Source organism: Orcinus orca, chromosome 9 (genome assembly GCF_937001465.1).
Source record: "Orcinus orca chromosome 9, mOrcOrc1.1, whole genome shotgun sequence".
NCBI classification, from domain to species: Eukaryota; Metazoa; Chordata; class Mammalia; order Artiodactyla; family Delphinidae; genus Orcinus; species Orcinus orca.
The window spans coordinates 14,474,706-14,501,940 of record NC_064567.1 but is presented as its reverse complement, the minus strand read 5'-3'; the positions used below and the strand labels follow the sequence as shown (position 1 = coordinate 14,501,940).

General features: G+C 44.5%; 1 protein-coding gene across 2 annotated transcripts in view; it reads right to left on the bottom strand.

Moving 5' to 3' along the window:
- ZC3HAV1 (zinc finger CCCH-type containing, antiviral 1) overlaps positions 1-27,235 on the bottom strand; it is a 67,049-nt gene that overhangs the window by 7,547 nt on the left and 32,267 nt on the right. For both annotated transcript variants that reach the window (XM_012533919.3, XM_033432373.2), the window contains exons 4-12: positions 22,926-23,690; positions 22,022-22,120; positions 19,497-19,620; positions 17,499-17,673; positions 11,900-12,020; positions 8,279-8,381; positions 5,495-5,585; positions 4,538-4,668; positions 4,034-4,164 (exon numbers count right to left, since the gene is read on the bottom strand). In XM_012533919.3, coding sequence (XP_012389373.1) covers positions 4,034-4,164; positions 4,538-4,668; positions 5,495-5,585; positions 8,279-8,381; positions 11,900-12,020; positions 17,499-17,673; positions 19,497-19,620; positions 22,022-22,120; positions 22,926-23,690 — 1,740 coding nt within the window. The remainder of the gene's footprint in view (positions 1-4,033; positions 4,165-4,537; positions 4,669-5,494; positions 5,586-8,278; positions 8,382-11,899; positions 12,021-17,498; positions 17,674-19,496; positions 19,621-22,021; positions 22,121-22,925; positions 23,691-27,235) is intronic.

Below are 27,235 nucleotides of genomic sequence, written 5' to 3'. Positions count from 1 at the left end.
AGACATGTCATTTCTTTCCTAAAGCCATTGGTGGTTTGCAGTCGTCCTCAGGATAAAATCCATCATCCCTTTAGCATGGCTTGCAAGGTCTTTAAGAATCTGACCCCAACCTACGGCTACCACCTCATCTTTCGTCACTCTCACCACACCTTAAGTGTGCTGTGCTGTGCTGTCCACAGCCTCCCTGGCCTTTGTCAATCTCTCGTCTTCATAAACACTCTTCTCTCAACTTTTTTTTTTTTTTGCATAGCTAGCTTTTGTTTGTCCTAGAGATCACACTCAGACTTCACAGTGTGCTGATTTTCTAGAGTCTGCTTTGATTCATTTTTTCATTCATTCAGTATAACTGATATAATGGGATAATACTGTCAAAAATATTATGCTTCTTTCCCTCCAATTCTTTATACACAACTATCCTTCATTTAGCCAGACACATACTTTGCCTCAAAGATAATTAGAATCTTGGAAGGAATATATAAGGAGAAAGAATTATGATCAGCTTTTGATTACCAAAATAGGATCTAGAAATACATGGCAAAAAATGGCAGACTTTGTTAACTAGAAAGAACTCTGAATAAGACCAGGAGAAGGAACCCTCTCCCAGTTGAGAGTCAAAAAGGGCCAACTTGCCTCTGACTCAGTCTTTCAGGGACCTAGGGTCTGGGCCCAGAGGGTGGTCAGTGGCTAAAAGTCAGAGATGACAGGGGAGTCCAGGAGCAGAGGAATGCGTGTGTCGCACTCCCTGGTAGAACACCAACATTCCAATGCCCTGGAGACTCTTTGGAGTTTTCTACATAGACACTCAGATTATCTTGACATTTTTGTTTCCTTCTTTCTAACCATTTGGCATCTTGAGGTACCTGGGTGGCAGAATCTTCCACCCTGGATCCTAAACATGTTCCCTGACCATATACATGACCCGTCTAGGGTCTTGAATCCAGCTGGTATCAGGACAGGTCCTTCCTTGCTTAGCCGCCCCCCAAACAAGTGCTTTTTCTAATTTCACTTTGCTTCTGCTTTTTATCCAAATCTGAGTTTTTATAATCTCCTCTGCTGTTAAGGTGGGTGGCTTTCACCTAACTGCTGCAGTTCTTCTCCTCAATCCAGTCTGATCAGTTCTGGGCCACCTTCCAGCCTGTAGGAACTTGCTTACTCACCTGCCTTCCACTCTTCTCCTCTACGTCCTGTTACATGCCTGTTTTCCAACTCCAGTTTATCAAGATGTAACCCAGAGCCCTTCTATCCTTCCAGGCATGTCTTACCACCTCTTACACATAATCATGTATAAATTACACAGACAACAGCCTATCCAGAGGGGTTTCACGTGTGCAACAGCGGTTCTTTTTTTTTCCCTCAGAGAGTAGCCATCTCTTTGAGATCTGCCCCTTGGCCTCTTTTAAGATAACTGCCTGATGTTTTCAAGATTATGGGCCCAGTAGTTCATACCAGTCTATCTAGACCGTATTAACAGCATCATGGAGGCAGGACTGGAAAGCCAACATTAAAAATAAACACAAACAGGGGCTTCCCTGGTGGCACAGTGGTTAAGAGTCAGCCTGCCGATGTGGGGGACACGGGTTCGAGCCCTGGTCTGGGAAGATCCCACATGCCGCGGAGCGGCTGGGCCCGTGAGCCACGGCCGCTGAGCCTGCGTGTCCGGAGCCTGTTCTCCGCACTGGGAGAGGCCACAGCGGTGAGAGGCCCGCATGCTGAAAAAAAACCACAAAAAACCCACAAAAAACACAAACAGAACAAAAACACCCCCTAATTCCATGTAACAGGAGACAGGCCAAGGAGCAGGACCCCTCCCTGACCTTCACAAGGGAGAGTGGCATGGGGAAAGGTTCCTTGAGGAACACCCTGCACGTCCAGAGAACTGCAGGCACCCTCCTCGCCTCTTGCATCCATGCTACACAAAGGCGTATACTTGGCCACGAACAACTCTCCCCTTTCACCAAGTTAAAGGAAGAATGACAGCCAGTGAGTAACACTGTCAAGCCATCCAAATACATTTGAGAGCGTTTCAGCACTCTTCTGTTCATAAAAGAGGAGAAACAGACGAAGCGTCCAAGAATGTCACCATTAGAGCCAGTTACGGCCAAGACCCGGGAACACGTATATATATATATATATATACCGTATTTCCATTCTCTAGGAGAAATATTTGTTTGACTTCTGACATAAGAGACTCATGAGAGGGCTTCCCTGGTGGCGCAGTGGTTGAGAGTCCGCCTGCCGATGCAGGGGACACGGGTTCGTGCCCCGGTCTGGGAAGATCCCATATGCCACGGAGCGGCTGGGCCTGTGAGCCATGGCCGCTGAGCCTGCATGTCCGGAGCCTGTGCTCCGCAACGGGAGAGGCCACAACAGTGAAAGGCCCCGTATACCACAAAAAGAAAAAAGAGACTCATGAGAAACTGATGGGTTTAAATGTCACACCTGTTATGTTTCACTCAAGATGGTTACTCCGCTATCTCCAAACATTTCTCAGTAGGTATTAGTGATGTGTTTAAACTTAAGAAACTTAAGAAATGCTCATCTAGTCATTCCCCAGCTTAAAACCCTTCATTAGCTTCCCCTGCCCTGGGGTCAAGTCTATTGTGTGGCCATGTCTTGGACCAATTATTCCTGACTCTATGAGGCTGGTGAACCCCACCTGTTCTTAGGAATACCTCTCCAACCTGTTCAGGTGTCCACAGGGCCTGTTCTTTTCATCTACAGCAGCTGAACATTTGCAATCATTAAATTATGTAAAATAATGGTGTGGGGGGGAGCATGTCTAACTTGTTCACCACTGTGTCCCCAGCATGTAGCACATAGAGGGCACTCAAAAATATTTGTTCACTGACTGATTGGCTTCTTGCTTTTGGCGGGGGGGCGTTGAATTTAATCTTAGTTATATGAGTGGAGCCCCCTGTGAAAATGTGATAAACTATTACTTGTTCCCTTAAGATGAGTGATTCTTGGACTTGCCTGGTGGTGCAATGGTTAAGAATCTGCCTGCCAGTGCAGGCGACACGGGTTCAATCCCTGGTCCAGGAAGATCCCACATGCCAAGGAGCAACTAAGCCTGTGAGCCACAACTACTGAGCCCACATGCTGCCACCATTGAAGCCCACGCACCTAGAGGCTGTGCTCTGCAACAAGAGAAGCCACCACAATGAGAAGCCCGTGCACCACAACAAAGAGTAGCCCCCGCTCGCTGCAACTAGAGAAAGCCCGTGCACAGCAACGAAGACCCAACGCAGCCAAAAACAATTTTTTTTTTTTTTTGCAGTACGCGGGCCTCTCACTGCTGTGGCCTCTCCCGTTGCGGAGCACAGGCTCCGGGCGCGCAGGCTCAGCGGCCATGGCTCACAGGCCTGGCCGCTCTGCGGCATGTGGGATCTTCCCGGACCGGGGCACAAACCCGTGTCCCCTGCATCGGCAGGTGGACTCTCAACCACTGCACCACCAGGAAAGCCCCAAAAAAAATTTTTTTAAAGAAAGAAAAAAAGATGAGTGATTCTTTGGTTTTTGTTTGGTTGGCTTTTGAGTTTTTGGTTTTTGAGTTGCATGAAGGAATTTAGGAACAAAAAGAAAGAGCTGAAAAGATTTTGTGTGACCACCGGTGTGGCCTGAGATGGGAGAGGCCTCATCTCCCATCTTTGATTAGAACCTAGCAGTGGCAGTAGGATGGGCATAGGTCAGGAAGAGCCATGGCCGGTACTGAGTAGCAATGGTAGACAAAGTCATCAACAAGGGGGAGTACCTTGCAAGATGTATGAGATGCCTTGGTTTCCCCGCCCTGCCCTTCCCACAAAACACAAATGACAGGAGGGAAGCAGGGCTAAGGTGCAGTGATCAAGTCCCACGGCAATTTCCCACTCTACTTTGGACATTTCAGGTTAACATGAGCTTATTTTCTCTCCATGACTGTAAAAGCCTGGATGTGCTGGTTAATACAAAATAATTACATATATCTCGTAACAGGAGCATGTGTAGAGCCTGAGCGATGGTTTCTACTAGTTCGGCTTCTCTATCCCATACAAACCTTTTCCATATTTGGTGTCACAAATTCCATGTATGACCCAGTCAAAATTATTCGCACAGACAGACTCTACATGGGTGCGTCTCACTGCACAAAATAGGATTCGCTCGTCTCTCTTCATCTCCTTTTTCTTCCTAATATAAGAAATGTGAGACTTAGTATCGGGAACATTCCTCCTCCACTCCCGTTCATAACATTAATCCCAACTAAAGTCTAATCATCTTAAAATTTTATTCTGCTAGCTTTCAGAATGGAGCTACTAACATTAAGGCAACAGCTGTAAAAAATAAATATATGAAAACTTTTAAATGATAGACACATGAAAGCATTTAATTGTAAAGCTGCAGCTGAAAGAGAGAAGCTTGAGTGGACACAATGAAAACACAACTAGAGATTGAAGAAACTGTTGACTACTAAAATGAACCAGTGAATGTAAATCTTAAAAGACAGATCTTCACTAATCCTTTCAAACTTTATGTCAAGACACCTGATAATGTGGCCACCAACCTTTCAAAAGCCTTCAAGAGCTTTGCATTCCGGATCTTCCTTATCTTTTCAATCTTGAAATTTTTCATGGAAGCTTTAAAATGCTCACTCACTTTGGCATATTCCAGAGAGTCATTATTGATCTCAAACAACTAAAAAAATTTAAAAATATATGAGTGTGAAGCAGGAAACATTTAAGGCATGATATGTCCATATGTATGGCTGCCTGTGCCACGGAGTATCCTTGCCAGGCCTCCGACAGCAGATGGGATAAGCTGGCTGAGGCCTTCCACATCTGGCAGTCCATTCCAGTGATGAACTAGATGGCATGGAGCCCGTCTGTTCAGGCTGACTTCAGGCTAACAGAGCATTATGCCTGAAGGCAAACGGAGCGTCCCCACCCCATCCCCAGGTGTGTGACTTAGTTAGTCCAATGACCTGGTGAGTTCCCTGCCTAAGGCCAGTGCAGGGGCAGAGGCATTGGAGGTACCCAAGGAGCCCAAGCAGAGCTGCCTGCACCCAAAGCTGGAGTCTGATGTGGAGGCTAAATGATCCAGGAAGAGTCTCGCCCCAACCAGGCGAGGTGATGAGGTAAGGCACACTTCAACTCCCATAGAAACTTGTTTGTTAACTCCAACTAACGACAAGTCGCTTTTACTGTGAGTTCCAGTTTTCTCATCTGTAAGGTAGGGAATCGAATATCTATTTTACAAGTTTGTTGTGAGGATCTATCCCAAGGAGATCGTGTATGCCTGGACTCTGGAAACAGAGTGCCCTGGAGAAGACTTGTTCTCTGGGAAAGTGGCACATGACACAATCACCATTTAGATGTCAGCCTTTGCATCTTGATTCAAGGGTTTTGCAGAAGCGATTCACTCACTCCTTCACTCATTCATTCATTCAAATACACACATTTGTAGCAAAGTACTTTGTCCCATCTTTAAACAATTCACCCACTAAAAAGTAAAAACCAAGTACCTCATAGCCAGTTGAGGATGAGGTGCACGTGCCCCGTTGAGGACTAAATACCGAGGTGAAAGGCTCTGGTTGGGTCCTCACCTGCTGATGGCTGCAAACAAGACAGAAAGAAATTCACCTGGCTCCCCGTTTCATGTGACCAAATCACCTTCTGTGCTTAACTTCAACGAAGGTGAGGTTCCTCAGAAAACTTCCCCTTTGTATCTTCTTTGGACTACATCCCTGCATATTCCTGGTACACACATATCAGTAATCATGCTTTTAAAAAAGGTGGTAATCATTCATAATTTGGTAAATTGTTATTTTCCCATTGATTTAAAATGTAAAAGCCTTGACTCTTTTTTACATTTCTGCTTAACCTTCAAAGGTCCTAATGTGTTAGCATTAAGTTTGTCTTACAGTTTCTTTGTCAAGTGATAAACACTAAAATAGGGGTATAGGGGAAAGAATCCTGCCTTTCCTGGATGAACTGTATTTCAGAGTAACCATACACGTGGGTGTTCTCTACTAACATGTACAATACATAGGGATTTATTGTACAATTTTAAGTTTGAAATTTTCCATAATGAGAAAATTAAATTTTTAAAAATGCTTTAAGGAAAAAAACTCTTTAAAGACCCCCTTCTGGGGCTTCCCTGGTGGTGCAGTGGTTGAGAGTCCGCCTGCCTATGCAGGGGACACAGGTTCGTGCCCCGGTCTGGGAGGATCCCACATGCTGCGGAGCGGCTGGGCCCGTGAGCCATGGCCGCTGAGCCTGCGCGTCCAGAGCCTGTGCTCAGCAACGGGAGAGGCCACCACAGTGAGAGGCCCGCATACCGCAAAAAAAAAAAAAAAAAAAAAATACCGCCTTCTGTAAAATGAAGATTCTTTTGGCATGAAAGAAATTGGCCCCAATTTATATTTTAAGCTCTGATTTCCATACTATGCTAGTATAGTGCAGAACAAATTCAATTAATACGTTGTAAGGTGCTCATCAACAACGCTATAGTTCATTTCTCTTTGGGCTGTTCAGAATAATACTCACAGCCCTTAGTCTGTCCTAAAGCAGTGTGTCCCCTCTGGGCTCATGACAGCAAGATTCAAGCTGGTTCTCTCCACAGCCGCCCACGAACAGTTTTCTCAATTCATTTTATTCACTCACTCACTTAGCTGACTATTTAGTATCACTACGTACCATTCATCATACAGAATATTTCAAGAGCTTTGAGGAGCTGATATTTGTGGAGGGGAGGGAAGAGGTGGAGGATTATGCTAGGGGAGACAGGTGGGAGTGTACTTGACGCCTCTCAACACTGCGATATTTTTACTTTATTCATTTGAATGTTAAAAGAACTGGAGGGAAGCTTAGCTGGCTAGGCTGATCCGATTCTAATTCTTGGGAGTTGGAATTAAGAAATTCAGAGAAAATTGGGTAGTAGCGGCAGAAGGTACAGCTGAAGGGATATAAAGATTGGAATAGAGTCCGCCTGCCGATGCAGGGGACACAGGTTCGTGCCCCCGTCCGGGAAGATCCCACATGCCGCGGAGCGGCTGGGCCCGTGAGCCATGGCCGCTGAGCCTGTGCGCGTCCGGAGCCTGTGATCCGCAGCGGGGGAGGCCACAACAGTGAGAGGCCCGCGTACCACCCAAAAAAAAAAAAAAAAAAAGATTGGAATAATGAGGTTAAAATTGTCAAGCATTAGCCAGAGAAAAGTCTTAGGAGATATAAAGACAGATATGCACATAGATACAGATAAGGTTGCTGAGTCTCTTAGCAGGGGAATAAGAATAAGAAGAAAAGCAGCTAAGATATACTTGACATATGTACTAGGATCAAGCCCATGTTACAGATGCGGGGGATGCAGAGTGATTAGTTTGTCCAAATGCACACAACTAATAAGCAGCAGGCAGAAGCTGAGCCTAGACATGTAGCTCCAGAGTCCGGCCGTTAACCTGGTCACAGGCAAAGATCTGTGACCCCAGGCTGCTCAGGCCCTAAAGCAGCACTGGGACCCAACTCCCGGTCCTAAGGCCCTCAGAGAGCTCAGCTCCCCAGCCTTGGCTTGTAAAACGTTGTTTTCGCTACTACACCACGTTTATCCCTTTTGTAACTTCCCGTTTCCATGGAATACCTTAATTCTTACAACCAAAAGGACCTAATTAGAACACAGACTTCACACCTGCCTCGATGTCTGTTTTACATAATCACTCATCACCCAGGAAAAAAAAAATCCAACTCCAAAAATGTTCATGAGCAATGTAGGTTTGCCTGAGTTTCATGAGCAGACAGAGGCGTCACACTGAATCCCCACAGCAAAATTTCCTTTGCAAAGCCCCTTTCATCAACTTTATCTTTCCCCAAAGCCTTTCTTTACTCAGGCAGCTACCACATCCCTTTTTTTCTCTCCATTTCTTTCTCAGCCTCCCACCCCCTATAAATCCACTCAACAAAACTAAAGATATCCAGAAGAACCCACAGCAAAACAAAACCCCAGTAATTGTGCATTTGATTCTTTCCTGGGAACAACCAGCCGTTCCCAGCTGAAGAAGCTGAGCCCAGAGTAAGAGATCTGCCCAAAGTCCCCCAGGAATTGGAGGGAAAGACAGACTTCCTGCTCTAGAATTCTTTCAGTCATGCTGTACCGCTTAGCAAGTACCTCACTCATCGTTAAAGCAAAAGGAAATTGCAGTGTTATGTGAGCAGGAACATTTCAGAAAACAGGGTCCAGATTCATGAGCGACTCAACGAGGTCAACGTGTTAACATCTCAAACGTGTGCCGGCAAGCAGCGTTCCAGACACTCACACTTGTCCATGTTTCACCTGCTCCACATCCCAGTAAGACACAAACGTCGGCCTTCTGACGATATCCTTTTGGGTCTTGGAAGCTATGTTTGTCTGAATCATCCCTTTAGACAGAAAGAACAAAACACAAATCAAGAATCAGTCCTAGGAAATGATTTATTGTTATTTTTCAGAGGCTAGTAACACAGCAAATATTCATGACTCAACTGTACATGTAAGAATCGAGAAAATCCTTTTGGATGGAAATTACTCATGATAAAAACTTGTATTCTTCACTGCCCTTAGTATAAGACCCAGAAAACAAAGAGGTAAATGAGCATTCCTGAATTAATCTAATCTTTAAATCAAAGTCAGGTGGTAAAGAGAGCCAGGGCAGCCAGATTACATCACCCATGACAGGCTTCAACGATTATGGGTTGGAATGTGGTAGCTATATCTTAGAAGTTTTTTCCTTCCTCAAATGTGAAATGTCATTTTCAATTCACACATGTTGTACACCTAAGTCTAAGCTGCAGGCAGCATGAGCTCTTTAAAAAGTAAATCATCATACATTGCTAGTGAAAGTATAAAACGGTGCAACCACTTTAGAAAACAATTTGGTAGTTTCTTATAAAGTTAAACATACACTGCCCATGCAATCCAACAATCCCACTCCTTAGTATTTATCCAAGAGAAATGAAAAGCTACATCCACACGAGAACTTGCGTTTGAACGTTCCTAGTAGCATTATTACAAGAACCAAAAAGTGAAAACAACCCAAATACCCATCAACAGGTTAATGGCTAAACAAACCATGGTATATCCATTTTTTTAAAAATTTATTTTATTTATTTATTTTTGGCTGTGTTGGGTCTCTGTTGCTGAGCGAGGGCTTTCTCTAGTTGTGGCGAGCGGGGGCTACTCTTGGTTGCTGTGCGTGGGCTTCTCATTGCGGTGGCTTCTCTTGTTGCGGAGCACGGGCTCTAGGCGTGTGGGCTCAGTAGTTGTGGCTCGCGGGCTCTAGAGCACAGGCTCAGTAGTTGTGGCGCAGGGGTTTAGTTGCTCCGTGGCATGTGGGATCTTCCCGGACCAGGGCTCAAACCTGTGTCCCCTGCATTGGCAGGCAGATTCTTAACCACTGTGCCACCAGGGAAGCCCCATGGTATATCCTTACAATGGAATATTACTCAGCAGTGGAAAGGGAAGGACTACTCTATATGCAACAACATAGATGAGTGAAGAACAGTATTCTGAGTGAGAGAAGAGAGCCATATGCAGAGTACACACTACAAGGTTCTATGTATATGGAATTCTATGTATATGGAAACTAATCTATAGTGACAAAGTAAACTGGTTGCAGAGGAGAGACCGATTGCAAAGGGGCATAAGGAAACTTTTTGGATTGATGGGAGCGTTCTAGATCTTGATTAGAATAGTATTTGCACTCACTTGTCAGCAGTCATCCAACTGCACACTTAAAATGGGTGCATCTTATTGCAGCAATTACGCCTCAGTACAGTTTTACATCAACATCAACAAAACAAACAATGACAGAAAGAGCAAATCAGATCATGCCACAGCCCTGCTCAAAACCTTCTCGAGGTTTCCAGCTCATAAAATATTTAAGTTTCAACATCTTCTCTCATCTCTTACATACCTCCTTCCCATGTGCATGGGCTGCCCCCTCCCTTCCAAAGTTTCCTCCTCAGATAAAAGCAGGCTCTCTCCCATGATTCCTCCATCCTCTTTCTGCCTCCTCACATTGCTTCAATTTCCCCGCAGCTGTAATTAGTTTCTGAAGTTGCCTGGTTTGCCAGCATCCAGAACGGGGCCTAACACACAACTGACACTCTAATACTAGTTTAATGAATAAGAGCAAATAAGAAGTAGAAAGAAAGTAGTCTGGAACACTGCAAACTTCTCTGAACTGGTTTCTATGAACCAAGTGAACAAAATTATGGAGCTAAAATTGTTCAGACTCAGGAACAAGGTATATTGGTTCTCACCTCTCCACCACATTTCACCACAGAGAATACCACCAAAAAAATTTTTTTTAATTTAAGCACATTTTTAATTTGACCATCCAACAGAGGAGATTTTTATTTTTCTCTATTGCCGTCTAGTCTTGGTCCACATGCATACATTCCTGCACTTATCATGCACGTTAAATTTTTAAAAAATTCATTTCTGTTTTAAATATAACATAAAAACCAAAAAGTACAAGAAATACAAACTTGGGGTTCTGTCTTCTTCATTTAACAATATCAAATTTTGCTTTTACTGCACAGTTTTCATAATTATAATTTTTAACAACCGCCCAATACTCCACTGAAATTTAATACCTTAATGTGTTCAGTCACTACCTTACTGGTACACAAGCTATTCCTCTACTTCAGTACTATAAGTAAGGCTTTAACAGAGCCCTTTATGCCTATAGCTTATTTTTTTCTTGTGAATTATTTCCTTAGAAAGATTCCTGAGAAAATAAAAAAGCAAGCATATTTTAATATCTCTTGATATGTATTGCCAGGTTGCTTTCCACAGAAGTTGGTATAATGGCCCTTCAAAGCTATATGACTTAACACACCATAACTGGTACAGGACCCAAATCTCAGGTACAACCTGGGAATGTCAAAGACCTGACAAAATCTCCTTTACCTCTTTCAAAGCACCTATAGGGCTGGGTCCTGGAAAGGCAAGTATCTGACCACATGCAGGGGGTGTCCCATGGATACAGCCAATGGGACAGTACATTCAGAGGGAGAGCAGTTTCTGCCCTGGTTTTCTACTAAACACAACAGACAGATGGGTAGAAGGTAACCAGAAAATCTTCCTGTGGAGGCTCAAATAAACATGGCGGAAGGCAAAGTCTTTAGAAAAGGGGATGGATAAAACCACTGACCTAGATGATGAAGCCTAAAAGGAACAGCAAGGTTCTAAAATTCAGAAGGGGGACTTCCCTGGTGGCGCAGTGGTTAAGAATCCACCTGCCAGTGCAGGGGACACGGGTTCGAGCCCTGGTCCGCGAAGATCCCACAGTGAGTCCGCGGGCCACAAACTGAAGCCCGCGCGCCTAGAGCCCGTGCTCTGCAACAAGAGAAGCCCCCGCCATGAGAAGCCCTTGCGCCGCAACAAAGAGTAGCCACCGCTCGCCGCAACTAGAGAAAGCCCGCGCGCAGCAACGGAGACCCAACACAGCCAAAAATAAATACAATAAAATAAATAAATTTAAAAATAAATAAATAAATGAATAAAATAAAATAAAACTCAGAAGGCACCCACAGGCCCAAGGTCTCTGCTGCAATCATCAGCACCTGAAAATTCTGCCTCAGTCTGGGAAGCAGCCCACCTAGAGTCAGAAATTAAGACTGGCAGAGCCGGAAGTACCCCCAGAGACCACGTAATCCAATGCCCCCATTTTACAGGGTGCTCGGTGCTGTCCCCAGCTACTCTGCGTCAGAGCCGAGGCTCCAGAGGACAGGTCTTCTGACCGCCACTGGCTCCCACCCACGGAACTGCCTGCCTTGCTAAAAAGAACCCGGGTCCTGAGCGCAGCACGCCGGGCTACTCCATTCCCACTCCCACGCGGATGCCACAGGCTGGATTCCAGCAACAGGCACCACTGCCAAACACAAAGACTTACCTTGGAAACTCAGCTCGTAGTTTTGTGAACCCGCCTGAAATGGCACAATTCCCCTGCGACAGGATAGAAACAGAGACTCCAGGTATGAAGAGTCGATGTTTGAAATGTGCTCATTGTCTTTCTAATTAAAAAAAAAAAAAAAAAGGTAAAGACTTCAGGGTAGGCTTTTAAGAAATTTCTACTATGATATTTTATATAACTTTATTTTAGCCGTGGAATTTGAACTGGAATGCACCCTGCCTTTCAAATCAGACTGCCAAGTTTCCTGGGTGGGACCACGTCACACCCTTCTGTAGTCTCCACCGCGGGGCTGAGAGCATGCTCTACACTGCAGAAACTGACCATACCCTTGGTGGAGGCCTAAAAAACAAAGCTCTTTGCAAGTCTTTACACCTTCCATAAAATATGACTCAAGTGTACAGAGCAACTGGTACCCAACGTGCAGACATGATGTCTAACAGAATCCAACATCCTGCCATGAAGTAGAACATCACAGCTATCAGCCCATCACACGATGAGAAAGCACAGTTTAAAGCTGGTATGATGGCATGTAAAACTCCAATAGGTGTACTGCTGTCCAAATGAGAGTGACCTAGCCCTTCTCCTCCGGCTATAATGAAAGGGGCACCCCCAAAATGGAACGATATAATCTCCAGCCTCAAGGCACATATGATGGGTCTGAACACCAGAAAGGGAAGTAAAGGGAAGTGTGTTATCCTAGCAAGGGGGCAGACTAGGTCACCATTCCATTGTCCCCACCCTATGTCAGGGATGACAGACCAGATATAAGCCCCCAAGAGCAGGGGTTCCCAATATCTCATGGTAAGGAGTTCTTGTTCCTCGTGATCTAGAATGGAAGATGACAGCAAGATCCTGTTGGCAGCCGGTGGTGGGCAGGGGCTCCCAGTCCCTTTAATGACAGGCCAGACTCTGCAGGCTTCAGCTACATCCATCGCATTCCCCTTCCCTAATGGAAACGTCTGCAGGATGTAAAGGGGGAGAACCAGAACGAAAGCTTCCAAGGAAGGCGTCCCAGATAGAGAGGTCTCTTAGCCTGGAGAGGAACATGGTGGCACAGGAAAACTGGGTTCAAGTATTTGCACACAGTGCAAAGCAGGAATAAACTTGACGTGTTTCTGGAGGTAGAACCAGGACAAATGGGAGGAAGGAACGAGAAGGCTAACTTCAGCAGAACTTTCTGAACTACAGTCATGAACAATTACGTCATACCACAACGATGTTCGTTGCAACGGCTGCTGGGACATGTATCGGGATGATTGTAAAAGAGACTGCCATCCAGGGTGGGCAGCAGGAAACTGAGTTTCCATGATTAGATGATTCGCTGGGAAACCATATGCCTTCCTCAGACCCCAGAGAATGGCCTAAGTGGGCAAACACCTGCGAGCAAGGGTGGGGGAAGGCAGCCATCACCTCTCGGCACCCTGGATTTTTGGGGGTTTTCTTTGTTTGTGGTTTTTTTTTTTTTTTGGGCTACACCACGCAGCTTGCAGCATCTTAGTTCCCTGACCAGGGATTGAACCCATGTCCTCAGCAGTGAAAGTGCAGCATCCTACCACGGGACCACTGGGCCCTGGGTACCCTGGTTTGATGACTTGAATCTCTGCCTTAATTTCCCATCCCCAAAGTCCTGTACCCCTCAACTGCCTGCTCAGCTCTGCAGAACCCTGTTCCTGGCTGGAAGGAATCTGCAAACTCTAGGTCAAAGCCTTTCAAACTTGAATGTAAATGTAAATCACCCAGATCTTGTTAAAATTTGCATAATGATTCAGGGGAAGTGGGGGAAGAGTTATGGAGCCTGCATTTTTTTAAAGTTAATTAATTAATTTTATTTTTGGCTGCATTGGGTCTTCGTTGCTGCAAGCGGGCTTTCTCTAGTTGTGGCGAGCTGGGGCTACTCTTCCTTGCGGTGCACAGGCTTCTCATTGCCGTGGCATCTCTTGTTGCGGAGCACGGGCTCGAGGTGTGTGGGCTCGGTAGTTGTGGCTCGCAGGCTTAGTTGCTCTAGAGCACAGGCTCAGTAGTTGTGGCGCACGGGCTCAGTTGCTCCGCAGCACGTGGGATCTTCCCGGATCAGGGATCAAACCCGTGCCCACTGCATTGGCAGGCGGGTTCCTAACCACTGTGCCACCAGGGAAGCCCCAGAGCCTGCATTTTGAACATCTCCCAGATGACACTGACATTGCTGGTCTTCTGCGGACCTGACTTTGACCAGCAAGGCTTTAGGGTCCATTCAGCCATATTCACTAGAACTTTCTTTGACAGTGGAAATTTCTCTGTGTTGTCCTATACGGTAGCCACGAGCCACATGTGGCTGCTGGGACAGCTGCTGGTAGAGCACTTAAAGTGTGACTAGTGTGACAACAACTGATTCTTAATTTTATTTAAGTTTAATTAATTTAAGTTTAAAATTAAATAGCCCCAGAGACATTGCTTTGGGAAAGATCCCCCGTGTTCTTCTTCCTTGCTGCAAGTAATAAATCCTTCCTTCTCTGGGGGGAAAAAAAAAAATTAAATAGCCACATATGGCTAGTGGCTGTCATACCGGACAGAACAAGGCCATTAAGTTAGTGTCTGAGCATCTGCACAGCCTCTCATGCTTCACGGGGACATTCCTCTGGCTCTGCCCTCACTGTACTCCAGTTCTGAATGGGTGAGTGAATGAATGAATGAATGGTAGAGGGTTCAATTATGCATTCTCCCAGAAGACTTGAATTTATACCTCAGTTTCAGTTACCAGGTCTCGGCTTTTGTCTTGTGCCTACATGTTTGCCTTGATCTCGGCTTTCTAGAGCTATGGCTTGCCCTTGTCCTGGGCAATTCCCTCAGGTCATGGACTCCTGCCCCAAAAGGCCAGCTTTCACAGCTACTAAGCTTGGCTATCTGCTGGTAAACATCCTGAGGGTCTGGATCTGCACCCCCTGACTGATGCAAAGCCCATGACTGCTACCTGGCTCTGCCCTCCAGTCACTCCTGCTGTAACTCCATCCTGCACCATTGCTGCCCACCGTCCTCTCCTGGTCCACCATCCATGTAGGTACAAGTCCTGGTTAAGCACCTGAACTGCCATATATCAATTCTACCTTCCAGAGGGTTCACTGTCAAACATATGCATCTACCCTTTGTTGGCAAAAGTTTCTATTTCTCCCAGTTCCTACCAGAGAGGATCCTAACCCGGAAATCTCAGTTGCCCAACTCTTTTTTTTTTTTTTTTTTTAACATCTTCATTGGAGTATAATTGCTTTACAATGGTGTGTTAGTTTCTGCTTTATAACAAAGTGAATCAGCTATACATATATGCACAACTCTTATTAAAAATTCAGTTGCAAGAAATAAAAGCTGTAGGGCTCTGTCTGAAAGCTATTCAGTCCACTCTTTTCTCTAAATATTCTAACCTGTACACTGGATCAAACCAGGTCATCAAACAGCTGTAAACTTGGACCATAATACATAATACACTGAACTATGAAAGAAACCAGGCTGCAACTTATGTTTGTGTTTCAGATCTCCCGGTACCACCATTTTTATTTTACTTGGATGACCAGCAAGGAAAACACCAAACCCAGGGCCTGTTTTCCCGTCCTTCCTTTCTTTTTTTTTTTTTTTTTTCTTTTATAACAGAAGTGCCCACTCAATTTATATAATGATGGGTCTAACTAATATGAGACAGTAAGAGTTTATTCACATCCTCAAAGAACACATTCCATTTCTTACAACAGACAAGTGCCACAGATTCAATGACTATAACATTTTTTGTGTTCGTAGGTAGAAAGTTACATTCTAGAACTGTGCATTTAACACAGACTGAATATCCCAGGGAGAACTTCATATTAAAGAAGTTTTATCAGGAAGTTTCTTGATGTTTTACTAGGGAACATGAGTGACAGGACCTGTGTAAATTTAAATATGATCTTTTACCCCTTAAAGTTCCTTTTGGTCTCTGGGATCATGATGTCACTAGAATACAAATATTTTCTAACCCTTCTCCCCTATCTTACTGAAAATTGCAAGTATTTGACATAAGAACCATTGAGACCTATAGTTTACTATTTTAATTTCATTTCGTTTCGTTTTATTTAATTATTTTATTTAATAACCAAGGCTAAAGAATTTGAGTTTATAATTTCTATTTCCACAGGCACCTCACGGAATCACCTTTATGGAACTGCACTTTGACACTATCCTCGGCTTAAATATAAGAAGAGCCCGTACGAAGCTAAATATCACAGGGGTTTTCACGCCGAGGTGCTTGACAGGTCACCGCAGGAGGGGAAAGCAAAGAGCCCTGAGCCCCGTCCTCTTTGCACAGGGCACCTCTGCTTCACCCTAGTTCGCTCATTTAGGTTCTGTGAAAGATTGTTTGATAGCATGTATCTGCCGCTAAGACCACTGGGAAACCGCCATGTACTGCACGGATGGTGGGACCAAGGTTGAGGACCTCACTCACCACAGCACACAAGGTCCCCTCTGTGTGGCCCCGTAGGAGACCCTTTTCTCAGGCCTCACTAACAGAGAAAAAGCCGTGCTTCTCCTGAGTAACTGGAATGGTCTTTTCATGGAGGCACAGGGGACCATATAACATAGTGTTTCTTTGCTTGCTTTGACAGCTAGGGAGCGCAGAGCCATATGTGTAGCCCATCCACTTCTAACCCTAGAGAATCCGACGCTGGCATTTCCTCGTCCCTACTTTGGCTTCATTTCCATCTCTTGCTTTTCTTTTCTCTTTCTCATCACTCTGATTTCATTGCCTACTTAAGCTCACTCCCTCCCTCTCTCTCTCTCTCTCTCTAATCCTATGAACCAAAGGAAAGAAAGGATACTAGACAGAAGCTCTGCTTATCTAAACTTCTCTCCCGAGAGGCATGGACATATATGCACTACCAAACGTAAAATAGCTAGCTAGTGGGAAGCAGCCGCATAGCACAGGGAGATCAGCTCGGTGCCTTGTGACCACCTAGAGGGGTGGGATAGGGAGGGTGGGAGGGAGACGTAAGAGGCAGGAGATATGGGGATGTATGTATATGTATAACTGATTCACTGTTATAAAGCAGAAACTAACACACCACTGTAAAGTAATTCTACTCCAATAAAGATATTTTAAAAAATTAAATTAAATTAAATTAAAAAAAATAAACTTCTCTCCCTTTACTATGTCCCTGTGCGGGTAAGTCTAGAATCTTCTAGTCCATCTGAATCCAGACTCTGACTGCATCCTAGTAACCATCTATATCAGTCTTCTGATTTCTCAGTCCTGCCTCCTCTTCTGGCTGAAAGCAGTAGTCTCTGTACATTTACGTACTAGTACATAGAAAGCTAGCTCAAGGTTCCAGCCCAGGCCCCGATAGCAAGGAAAGAAGGATATTGGCTGGCTCATGGATCAAGGAGTTCCTTAAAAATAATTATAATTTTTTATGATGCAGTCGGAGTCCGTGCTTGCTGGGTATCATGTAAAAAAGCACCACTTCCTCTACCATGTCCATGCTCCACGGGGAACCACGTGGGTGTCAGACACTGTACTACTAGTTTCTTCTGAAGTTGGCAAGTTTATACAAGAGCGTTCACAAGGAGGAATGGTACTCACCTTCTCTCCATATTGAACCCATTTGTCATATCCATTTCTCCAGTACCAAATCCATTTTGTGGTGAAGAGAGAACCGGCCGGCATTGTGACAGAGGAAGGCGTGGAGAGACGTCGGATGGGTTTATAATCACAAGTCATCTTCTGGAAACTGATTTTATAATTTCCAATAGAAATGCTGAGAGGGAAAAGTTTAGTGTTAACAAAATGCTTCACTGAAACAGAATGCTTCTGTTTTCTACACTCTGGTCTTCCCTAATAAGAGGATAGAATTAAACCTTGAGAGCTGAAAGGGATCTTTGAATTTCCCTTATACACCTTTCGGTCTTACACATAAAAGAAAAAACTGAACTACAGAGAGGTAATGTAACCTGCCTGCCCCACATATTCAACGGTGTCACAGAATGTGTTCTTCCCTCAAAAAATATCCCCCATAGACAACTGTGCCCACACAAAACAATGGATTGGCTCAATGTTTGTTAGAAAGTCAGTTAGAAACTCACAGTAGGTCAGTTTTTTTCAATTATTATTCAAATAGTTATCAAAGTGTGGTCCAAGACCTTTTCGGGGGCCAGCAAGGTCACAGTTATTTTCATAATGATATTAAGACATCACCTGTCTTTTTCACCTTCATACCCTCACAGGTGCACAATGGAGTTTTCCAGAGGCTACATGATGTTTGATTTCACAATAAAGAGATTTGCAAAAATATATAACAATTTCAGTCTTCTCAGTGAATTTGGTTTTGTTTTGTTTTGGAAAAGTTATTTTTATAGTTTTACTTATATACAGTTATATATGCATATAACTGTATATAAGTTAGATATATAATTATCAAAAAATGTTATGTTAACATGAATGAGTTTATTATTGTTATTTTTAATGTATCAGTAAATATTTAATTTTTCTCAGTTGTGATTTTTAATATGGTAAATATAAATAGCTATAATCCACATAAACGGAAGTTCTTTGGGATCCTCAATACATTTTAAGACTCTATAGGGCTCCTGAGACCAAAAAGTTTAAGAGTTACTGCTCTATGAAACACCTCCTAGCTCAGTGATGTTCAACCAGGAGCGATTTTGTGACCCAGGGAACATCTGACAATGTCGAAAAACGTTTTTGTTTATCACAACTGGCATGCAGTGGGTGGAAGCCAGGAATGATGCTAAACTGCCCTCCCCCCGCGAACAAATAATTATCTGGTCCCAAAAGTCAATAGCGCTAAGGTTGAAAAACACTGCTTCAGATATACCTGGGGGGAGAAATACACCTAGAAGCAAAACAGCTGACGCCACCCTCTAGTGGCAAAAGGTTGCAACACAGAATCTCCACCAAAAATTCACTAAATTTGCAGACGACGACACATCCATATTTTTCCCCCCAAAGAATGTCCTTGTAAAACAGGATGCAGCTTATAAATATGGTCATGGGTGGTATCACCCATATCAGCCCTAATAGAAGCAGAAATATAAGGTAGCCTCTTAGAAACCTCCAGGGTAGAGGAAATAGCGAACACAGAGGAAGGTATAAAATGCTAAAGTATACAACAAAATCCTGCCCTAGAACGATATGAAATGACTCAAATCATTTTCTCAAACTATGAAATTAAGTCAAAGCTCTTCTGAGCTCATCATTTAGTACTTGTAATAGTCCTACGATGAGCTGATAGGAATACAAACCAACCTACGCATTGTGTTGTTCTGCGGGACACACTGACAAATATTAACTAAACACATATTTGTGTCCCTGTTTATTTCACCTGAGTTAGCAAATACTCCCAGAGTCCCTTGTAATAGCCAGGCTCTGAGTGACTTCAAACCTGCCCCACTTATGTATTTTTCTTCATTAACTCAGCAGGCATTTGCCATTTTTATCTCAAGAGTTAACCTGAATGGGATTCTGAAGGAAAACTGCTTTTTCTTCTTCCCATAAGCATAGCACTGGGCTTTCTTCTGATGATATTGTGCATCTCACAAGTCAGACCGGCCACCAACTTACTTGCAGACTTGGGGGTCACAGAAGGCCTTCTCAATATCCTCCATGAACAGGAGGTCCATCCAGGTGTTTTCCAGTAACATCTGCCACCGGTAGGGCAGGTGGAAGTGAACTTTGTTGCACCTCTCTAAAAAGACAGAAAAGAAGTCTCAGCGATTCGGCCAAGTTCACTGCTGACTCTCCCCATCCTTTCACGGCCCACCTTTCCCATCCTGCCCTGCAGGCACATTTCCCAGCTACACCTGTGCTCATGCTGGCCCCTACCTGCATTGCCCCAAACTCCAGGTTCCATTATTACCCATGGAGACTCATCAGAAAACAAAATTCTCTGCTCCCCAAAAAGCCATGTTACCCACATGGAAATCTGAGATCATTATAAATTTACAGTTACCCTTTCTGCACCCCACACGTGGATTTACTGAGACAAACTGCTCTCCAGCATAGGCAACTGCTTTTGTGTTTCCTTGAAGCCCTGACCTAAAATTCATCTCTCCCAGAAGAATTCCCTCACTAATCTCGTGCTCTTCTGAACTGACTTGTGTTTTGTATTCCCTCAGCCAGTGCTCGGGACTCAGTTTGTCCTTTATTTACGTATTTACTCATTTTACGCAGTTTTCTAATTTGTGCATGTTTTGTTTGTTTGTTTTTCGCCGCACCGCGCAGCTTGTGGGATCTCAGTTCCCCGACCAGGGATGGAACCCGGGCCCCCGGCAGTGAGAGTGCAGAGTCCTAACCACTGCCAGGGAGCCAGGGAGCTCCCAAATTTGTGGCTGTTCTGATGCCCCACCTTAACAACAAACTCATTGAAAAAAGGCCTGCATCATTGTTTAGCTTACTTCTCCCTTGCTTCACTGGCAGAGGGCTGGGCATGAAAAAGATGACCATTCAATGAATGCTTGCTGAAGAATGAGTTAATGTTAGAAGTCCATAATACAGGAGTACAGAAAACAGTTCTATTTTTCACAATTTGCATTATGTTTCAACCGTTTTGAAATGTCTAAAAGATGTGTTACTACTTTAGAATAAAAAGAGGCAGGCTTAGACATCACAAGGAAATCCAGAGTGGCACTGCCTGGGATTTGGCTGACTCAAAAAGTATAACCTTCCTCACACCCATTAGAACGGCTGCTATAAACAAACAAACAAACAAATTAACAAGTGTTGGCAAGGATGTGGAGAAACTGCAACCCTCGTGCACTGCTGGTGAAAATATAAAATGCTACAGCTGCTATGGAAAACTGTGTGGCAGTTCCTCAAAAACTTAAACATACATTTACCATATAATCCAGCAATTCCACTCGTGGGTATATGCCCAAAAGAACTGAAAGCAAATCTCAAACAGTTACTTGTACACCTGTGTTCATAGCAGCATTATACACAACAGCCAAAGGGAGAAGCAACTCAAGCGCCCATCAATGGATGAATGGATAAACAAAGTGTGATAGAATACAACGGAATCGTATTCAGCCTTAAAAAGGAAGGAAATTCTCACAACGGCTACAACATGGATAAACCTTGAGGACACTGTACTAAGTGAAATAAGCCAGTGTCTGAAAAAGACAAATACTGTGTGAGTTCATTCATACGAGGGTCGTAGAGAAGTCATACTTATAGACAGAAACCAAAATGGTGGCTGCCAGGGGCTTCCCTGCCAGAAGTGGGAAAGGAGGAGTTGTTGTTTAATGGGTACAGAGTCTCAGTTTTACAAGATAAAAAGAATTCTGGAGGTTGGTTGTGCAACAATATGAATGTAATGAACCCTACTGAGCTGCACACTTAAAAATATTTAAGATGGTAAAATCTGTCATGTGTATTTTACCATAATTAAAAAGAAAATATTTTAAAGTTAAAGATTTTTGATTTAGGGAACGCAGGGCAGAATCTCCTCTTCAGACACAAGGTGAATGCGTCTAAGACCACTAGGTAATCAAGCAAATGAATCAGACATGATGCCTAGGCCTGGGGTGGAGGCATGAAAGGGAAAGAGCGGTGTAAGAGTGAGAGGGCAGCTCTGTGCCCCAAGCAGCCCTGTGGGAAACATTTCTGCAGGAATCCTGGTGGGAGGCAACAGTGTGGACAGGGGTGGCTCATTGACTGCAACGACACACAAGATGTCGGTCGTGTAGAGCACGGGTCCCTCAGTACACACGCTGAGGGGCGACTAGAGCCCACGGCCCAGAAGAGAGGCAATGCCTAAATCACGACAGGACACAAACTTTGAAAATGTGTCTGCTAGGATACTTTTGTTTGCTTTTTGTGTGTAAAAAGATGGGTCCCTGAGCAAGCGTAACAGATCACCTAAAACTGAATTGTAAAAGGAGAACGTATAATATCATGCAGTGGTGAAGTGGGTGGTTTGTGCATCTGCGAAATGGGTTAACAACAGAACCTAGGGTTGATGTGAAGTTTAAAGAAGATGAATGTAAGATTCTTAGCATTGCACCTGACACACAGTACACAGTAAATGTTAGCCATATTACTATTAATAAAGTTTCTGCTTCTAGAAAGTCCTTAAGTAAGTTACTCACTAAGTTGACAACCCTTATACAGATGGTCAAGACAAATTTCGTTTGAGCCATGTTCATCCCTCGTAGAACATTCGGTACTCGCAACGTCAGATACGGAATCTACAAAACAAAAGAGGATGCATGGATGCTGACCCTAATATTGAAACCGAAAATCAAGATATCTGGTCTTACAGTGGGGAAGCATATCTGAAATGGGGGCCACGTTCAAGAAAATGCTTATGATTCATGTACTGCTGCTAACGAGAGCCCAGACATGAAAGCAAACATGAACATCTGGGGCACCTGAGAGTTATGTTTATTTCTTAAACCATAGTTGAACTATTCCTGTTCTGAATAAATGTAGCACTTATTCTATACAGTTCTAGGATTGGTCCTTCCATCTTCATATGTCAATCTCCTCATCAGAAGTGCTCCTTAACCAAAACCCCTTTGCCCTTTAATACTGCTAAGGGACATGCAAAGAGAAACCACTAGCCCTAGCTGCTGTGCTGCAGACATGAGACATGGGGCCCCTCTCTGTCCCTCAGCGACTCACACAGAGCCCAGCCTGAGCGCTTGTTGTAATCTCGCTGGCAGGGGGAACAGACATTTGAGCAGAGTTCCGACCATGGGTCCCCCAGGCTGCAGCTCTGTTGCTTAAGGAAGGCGTAAAATGAGGGACCCTGGGCAGAGGGAGTGCCGCTCTGTGTCGGGGCAGTGGTCTCCCCATGTGTGGGCAGAACCTGGCTTGTCAGCCTCTGACTTTCAGAGCGTAACACGTCTTTCTCCCCACTGACTGCCGACCTGAAGCCAAAACTAGTGGCATCAGTTTTACCTACATCGGTAGTCTCATCTATCACTTTACTAGAGCCATTTGGGGGCACTGTGGACAGACTAGCCCAGAATGTCTCCTCTGTGTGTTTACCATTAACAAAGGCCGTGGCCCCATCGTCGGCAGCCGTCATTTGGCCAGCGGGCTGCAGATGGCTGCGAGTCACTCCGGTGTCCTGACCCCTAGGTAAAGATTTTTCTCTCTGCCAACTGGCTGTGGTTTTATGATTTAACAATCTCACGGAAGTGGCATCTGTAGCCATGTCATCGACGTTATTATTAAAAAGCGGGAAATGCTGGCTGTCTTGATTCCCACGTCTGCCCTCCGTGTTCACGCAGTCCGAGGAAAGGATGGCCGTGCTCTTTCTGGTGGTGACGGTTTCAGGTATCTGTGGAGAACCAAGAGGCGAGAAGGAGACAGCCTGACTGGAAGAAAACAAACTCTCTCTACCAGTGTCTTGGTCATTCTGCCAGGATGCGGGGCCCTTCCACTTGGGAGCTGATGTCAAATCAAAAGTGACGTAAGTATTGCTGTGATTCCCATAGAAAAGATCCTCTGGACTGCCATTCTCTGCAAACCTCTGGCTTGCTCCCCCTTGACCGGTTCCTCCAAGATTGGACGCCGCAGACGAGCCTGAGGAAGGCGGAGGGCACTTCTGACTTCCCAAGTGCGTGAACTTGTGGGCAAGATCCTTGACAGGCCCATCGTCCGGGGGAGACCCGCGGCCGGTGGGATCTGGACTGGGGGGGCAGGACCTCTGGGCAGAAGCTGCAGCAGATGGACGAGAGTTCCCGCTGCCCCGGTCTCTGCTCTTGCTTCTGCCTCTGTGTGCCGCGTCTCTGCGATGTGAAGGAGGAGCTGGGAAAGAAAAAGCAAACAACGGAAGTTGGTGTTAACGTGACTAACTTCCCTGCCCTGTTCCGCCTCAGCTTCTCCAGGTTTGCTATCGAAGTTCTATCAAATTACTTTTGTGTGAAAATCTCGAGAAGGTGCTTATGACAATGCAGGAATCTGTCACCCTGCCAGCCCTGCAGAAAACACCACCTATGACCTAGGATAAAGGTCGAACTGACACTGGCTCTGCTTGGCTTCTCTCGTGGGACTTAGATGTAGCCCCCAAATGCCCACACTCTTAGATGGGGCTGTCCACAATTCTCTAGTTCAAGTCACTCACCGCTAGGGTAAATGGAGAGACAGACGAGTACAAATCAGGGAGGAGTTCCCCAAAATCATTTAGAGTTTGCCCATATTGTGATACAGGTGTACCTAAGTTACGGATTCATGACACATAAAACAACAACAACAAAAGAAACTACAACAGAGGTCTGATTTCACTGAAGCTTGAGAATTTTCCAGAGTCGTTCGTCCAGCCCCCCAAATGCCCAAGCTTAAATGAGTAATATCTAAAAAAGAAAAATTGGCCTCTCTCTAGAAACGTGGTAAGTCACACCCCCGGGAAGCAGACAGGAGGGAGGGGGGTGAGCATGTGTGTTCGTGAGTACGTACAAAGTGCGGTGTGCATGCGTGTGATGTTTATAAGTGGGGTGTGCTGTGCTGGGTGTGTGTGCATGCATGAAGTGTGTGCATGTGTGTGCGTGTGTGTGATAGGCACGTGTGGTATACATGTGACGGGTGTATGTGTGTGTATGGTTGCACGCATGGTGTGTGACGTGTGTTGGTTGGTGAGATATGCATGTATGGTGTATGTGGCATGCGCAAGTGAAGTCTGTCTGTGTGGTGTGATTGCATGTGTTTGTGTGGCATGTGTGAAGTGTGTCCTGTGCATGTGTTACACATGTTGTGCGTGCGTGAAGTTTGTGTATGTGTGGGGTATGTATGTATGCAAGTGGTTGTTTTTGTGTGCATGTGGCTGGAGGCTGTGTGTGTGTGTGTGTGTGTGTGTGTGTGGTGTGTAAGTTGTGCTATTGTGTGTGGGAAAGAGGAGGAAGAGAGATCCTTTCTCTTCCAAACCCAGGGGGCAGCAGGAATATAGTAAAAGCAAGCATCCTCCTCCCATCAACTAAATAGATTAACTAGAAGTGACAACAAAGAAAACTCCCTCTCGCATACAACAAATTTATATTGAGAAGCTACACCAAACCCCATGCTTCCAGATATTCCTCTGTCGAGAGGGCATTGTCGTGCAGGAGAGAAAACATGAGATGTGGAATCAGAACACGCGAGCTCTGCTCCTCTCGAGTCCTCTGAGACCCTGAAAACATTACTTTTCTTGATTCATAGTATTACCCTTCACTCTTCTAAAAATGATTTAAGGCTGCTCGCAATAGAACTCACTTAAGGGACTTCCCTGGTGGCGCAGTGGTTAAGAATCCACCTGCCAGAGCTCCCGAATATGACTGCCCCCAGTGCCCATGCCCCAGCGTGAGCACAGCCGCCCCAGCTCTCCAGGAGACTATCCTAGACCAGCAGCTGTGTGGATGAAAGGCTCTTGGTGCTGCAGCCAGGAGTCAGTGCTGTGCCTCTGAGGTGGGAGAGCCAACTTCAGGACACTGGTCCACAAGAGACCTCCCAGCTCCACGTAATATCAAATGGCGAAAATCTCCCAGGGATCTCCATCTCAAAACCAACACCCAGCTTCACTCAACGACCAGCAAGCTACAGTGCTGGACATCCTATGCCAAACAACTAGCAAGACAGGAACACAGCCCCGCCCATTAGCAGAGAGGCTGCCTAAAATCACAATAAGTCCACAGACACCCCAAAACACACCACCAGATGTGGACCTGCCCACCAGAAAGTCAAGATGCAACCTCATCCACCAGAACACAGGCACTAGTCCCCTCCACCAGGAAGCCTACACAACCCACTAAACCAACTTTAGCCACTGGGGACAGACACCAAAAACAACGGGAACTACGAACCTGCAGCCTGCAAAAAGGAGACCACAAACACAGTAAGATAAGCAAAATGAGAAGACAGAAAAACACACAGCAGATGAAGGAGCAAGATAAAAACCCACCAGACCTAACACATGAAGAGGAAATAGGCAGTCTACCTGAAAAAGAATTCAGAATAATGATAGTAAAGATGATCCAAAATCTTGGAAATAGAATAGAGAAAATGCAAGAAACACTTAACAAGGACCTAGAAGAACTAAAGATGAAACAAGCAACGATGAACAACACAATGAATGAAATTAAAAATACTCTAGAAGGGATCAATAGCAGAATAACTGAGGCAGAAGAACGGATAAGTGACCTGGAATATAAAATAGTGGAAATAACTACTGCAGAGCAGAATAAAGAAAAAAGAATGAAAAGAACTGAGGACAGTCTCAGAGACCTCTGGGACAACATTAAATGCACCCACATTCGAATTATAGGGGTTCCAGAAGAAGAAGAGAAAAAGAAAGGGACTGAGAAAATATTTGAAGAGATTAGAGTTGAAAACTTCCCTAATATGGGAAAGGAAATAGTTAATCAGGTGCAGGAAGCACAGAGAGTCCCATACAGGATAAATCCAAGGAGAAACACGCCAAGACACATATTAATCAAACTGTCAGAAATTAAATACAAAGAAAACATATTAAAAGCAGCAAGGGAAAAACAACAAATAACACACAAGGGAATCCCCATAAGGTTAACAGCTGATCTTTGAGCAGAAACTCTGCAAGCCAGAAGGGACTGGCAGGACATATTTAAAGTGATGAAGGAGAAAAACCTACAACCAAGATTACTCTACCCAGCAAGGATCTCATTCAGATTTGATGGAGAAATTAAAACTTTACACACAAGCAAAAGCTGAGAGAGTTCAACACCACCAAACCAGCTTTACAACAAATGCTAAAGGACCTTCTCTAGGCAAGAAACACAAGAGAAGGAAAAGACCTACAAAAACAAACCCAAAACAATTAAGAAAATGGGAATAGGAACATACATATCGATAATTACCTTAAATGTAAATGGATTAAATGCTCCCACCAAAAGACACAGACTGGCTGAATGGATACAAAAACAAGACCCATATATATGCTGTCTACAAGAGACACACTTCAGACCTAGGGACACATACAGACTGAAAGTGAGGGGATGGAAAAAGATATTCCACGCAAATGGAAACCAAAAGAAAGCTGGAGTAGCAATTCTCATATCAGACAAAATAGACTTTAAAATAAAGACTATCACAAGAGACAAAGAAGGACACTACATAATGATCAAGGGTTCGATCCAAGAAGAAGATATAACAATTGTAAATATTTATGCACCCAACATAGGAGCACCTCAATACATAATGCAAATACTAACAGCCATAAAAGGGGAAATTGACAGTAATACATTCATAGTAGGGGACTTTAACACCCCACTTTCACCAACGGACAGATCATCCAAAATGAAAATAAATAAGAAAACACAAGCTTTAAATGATACATTAAACAAGATGGA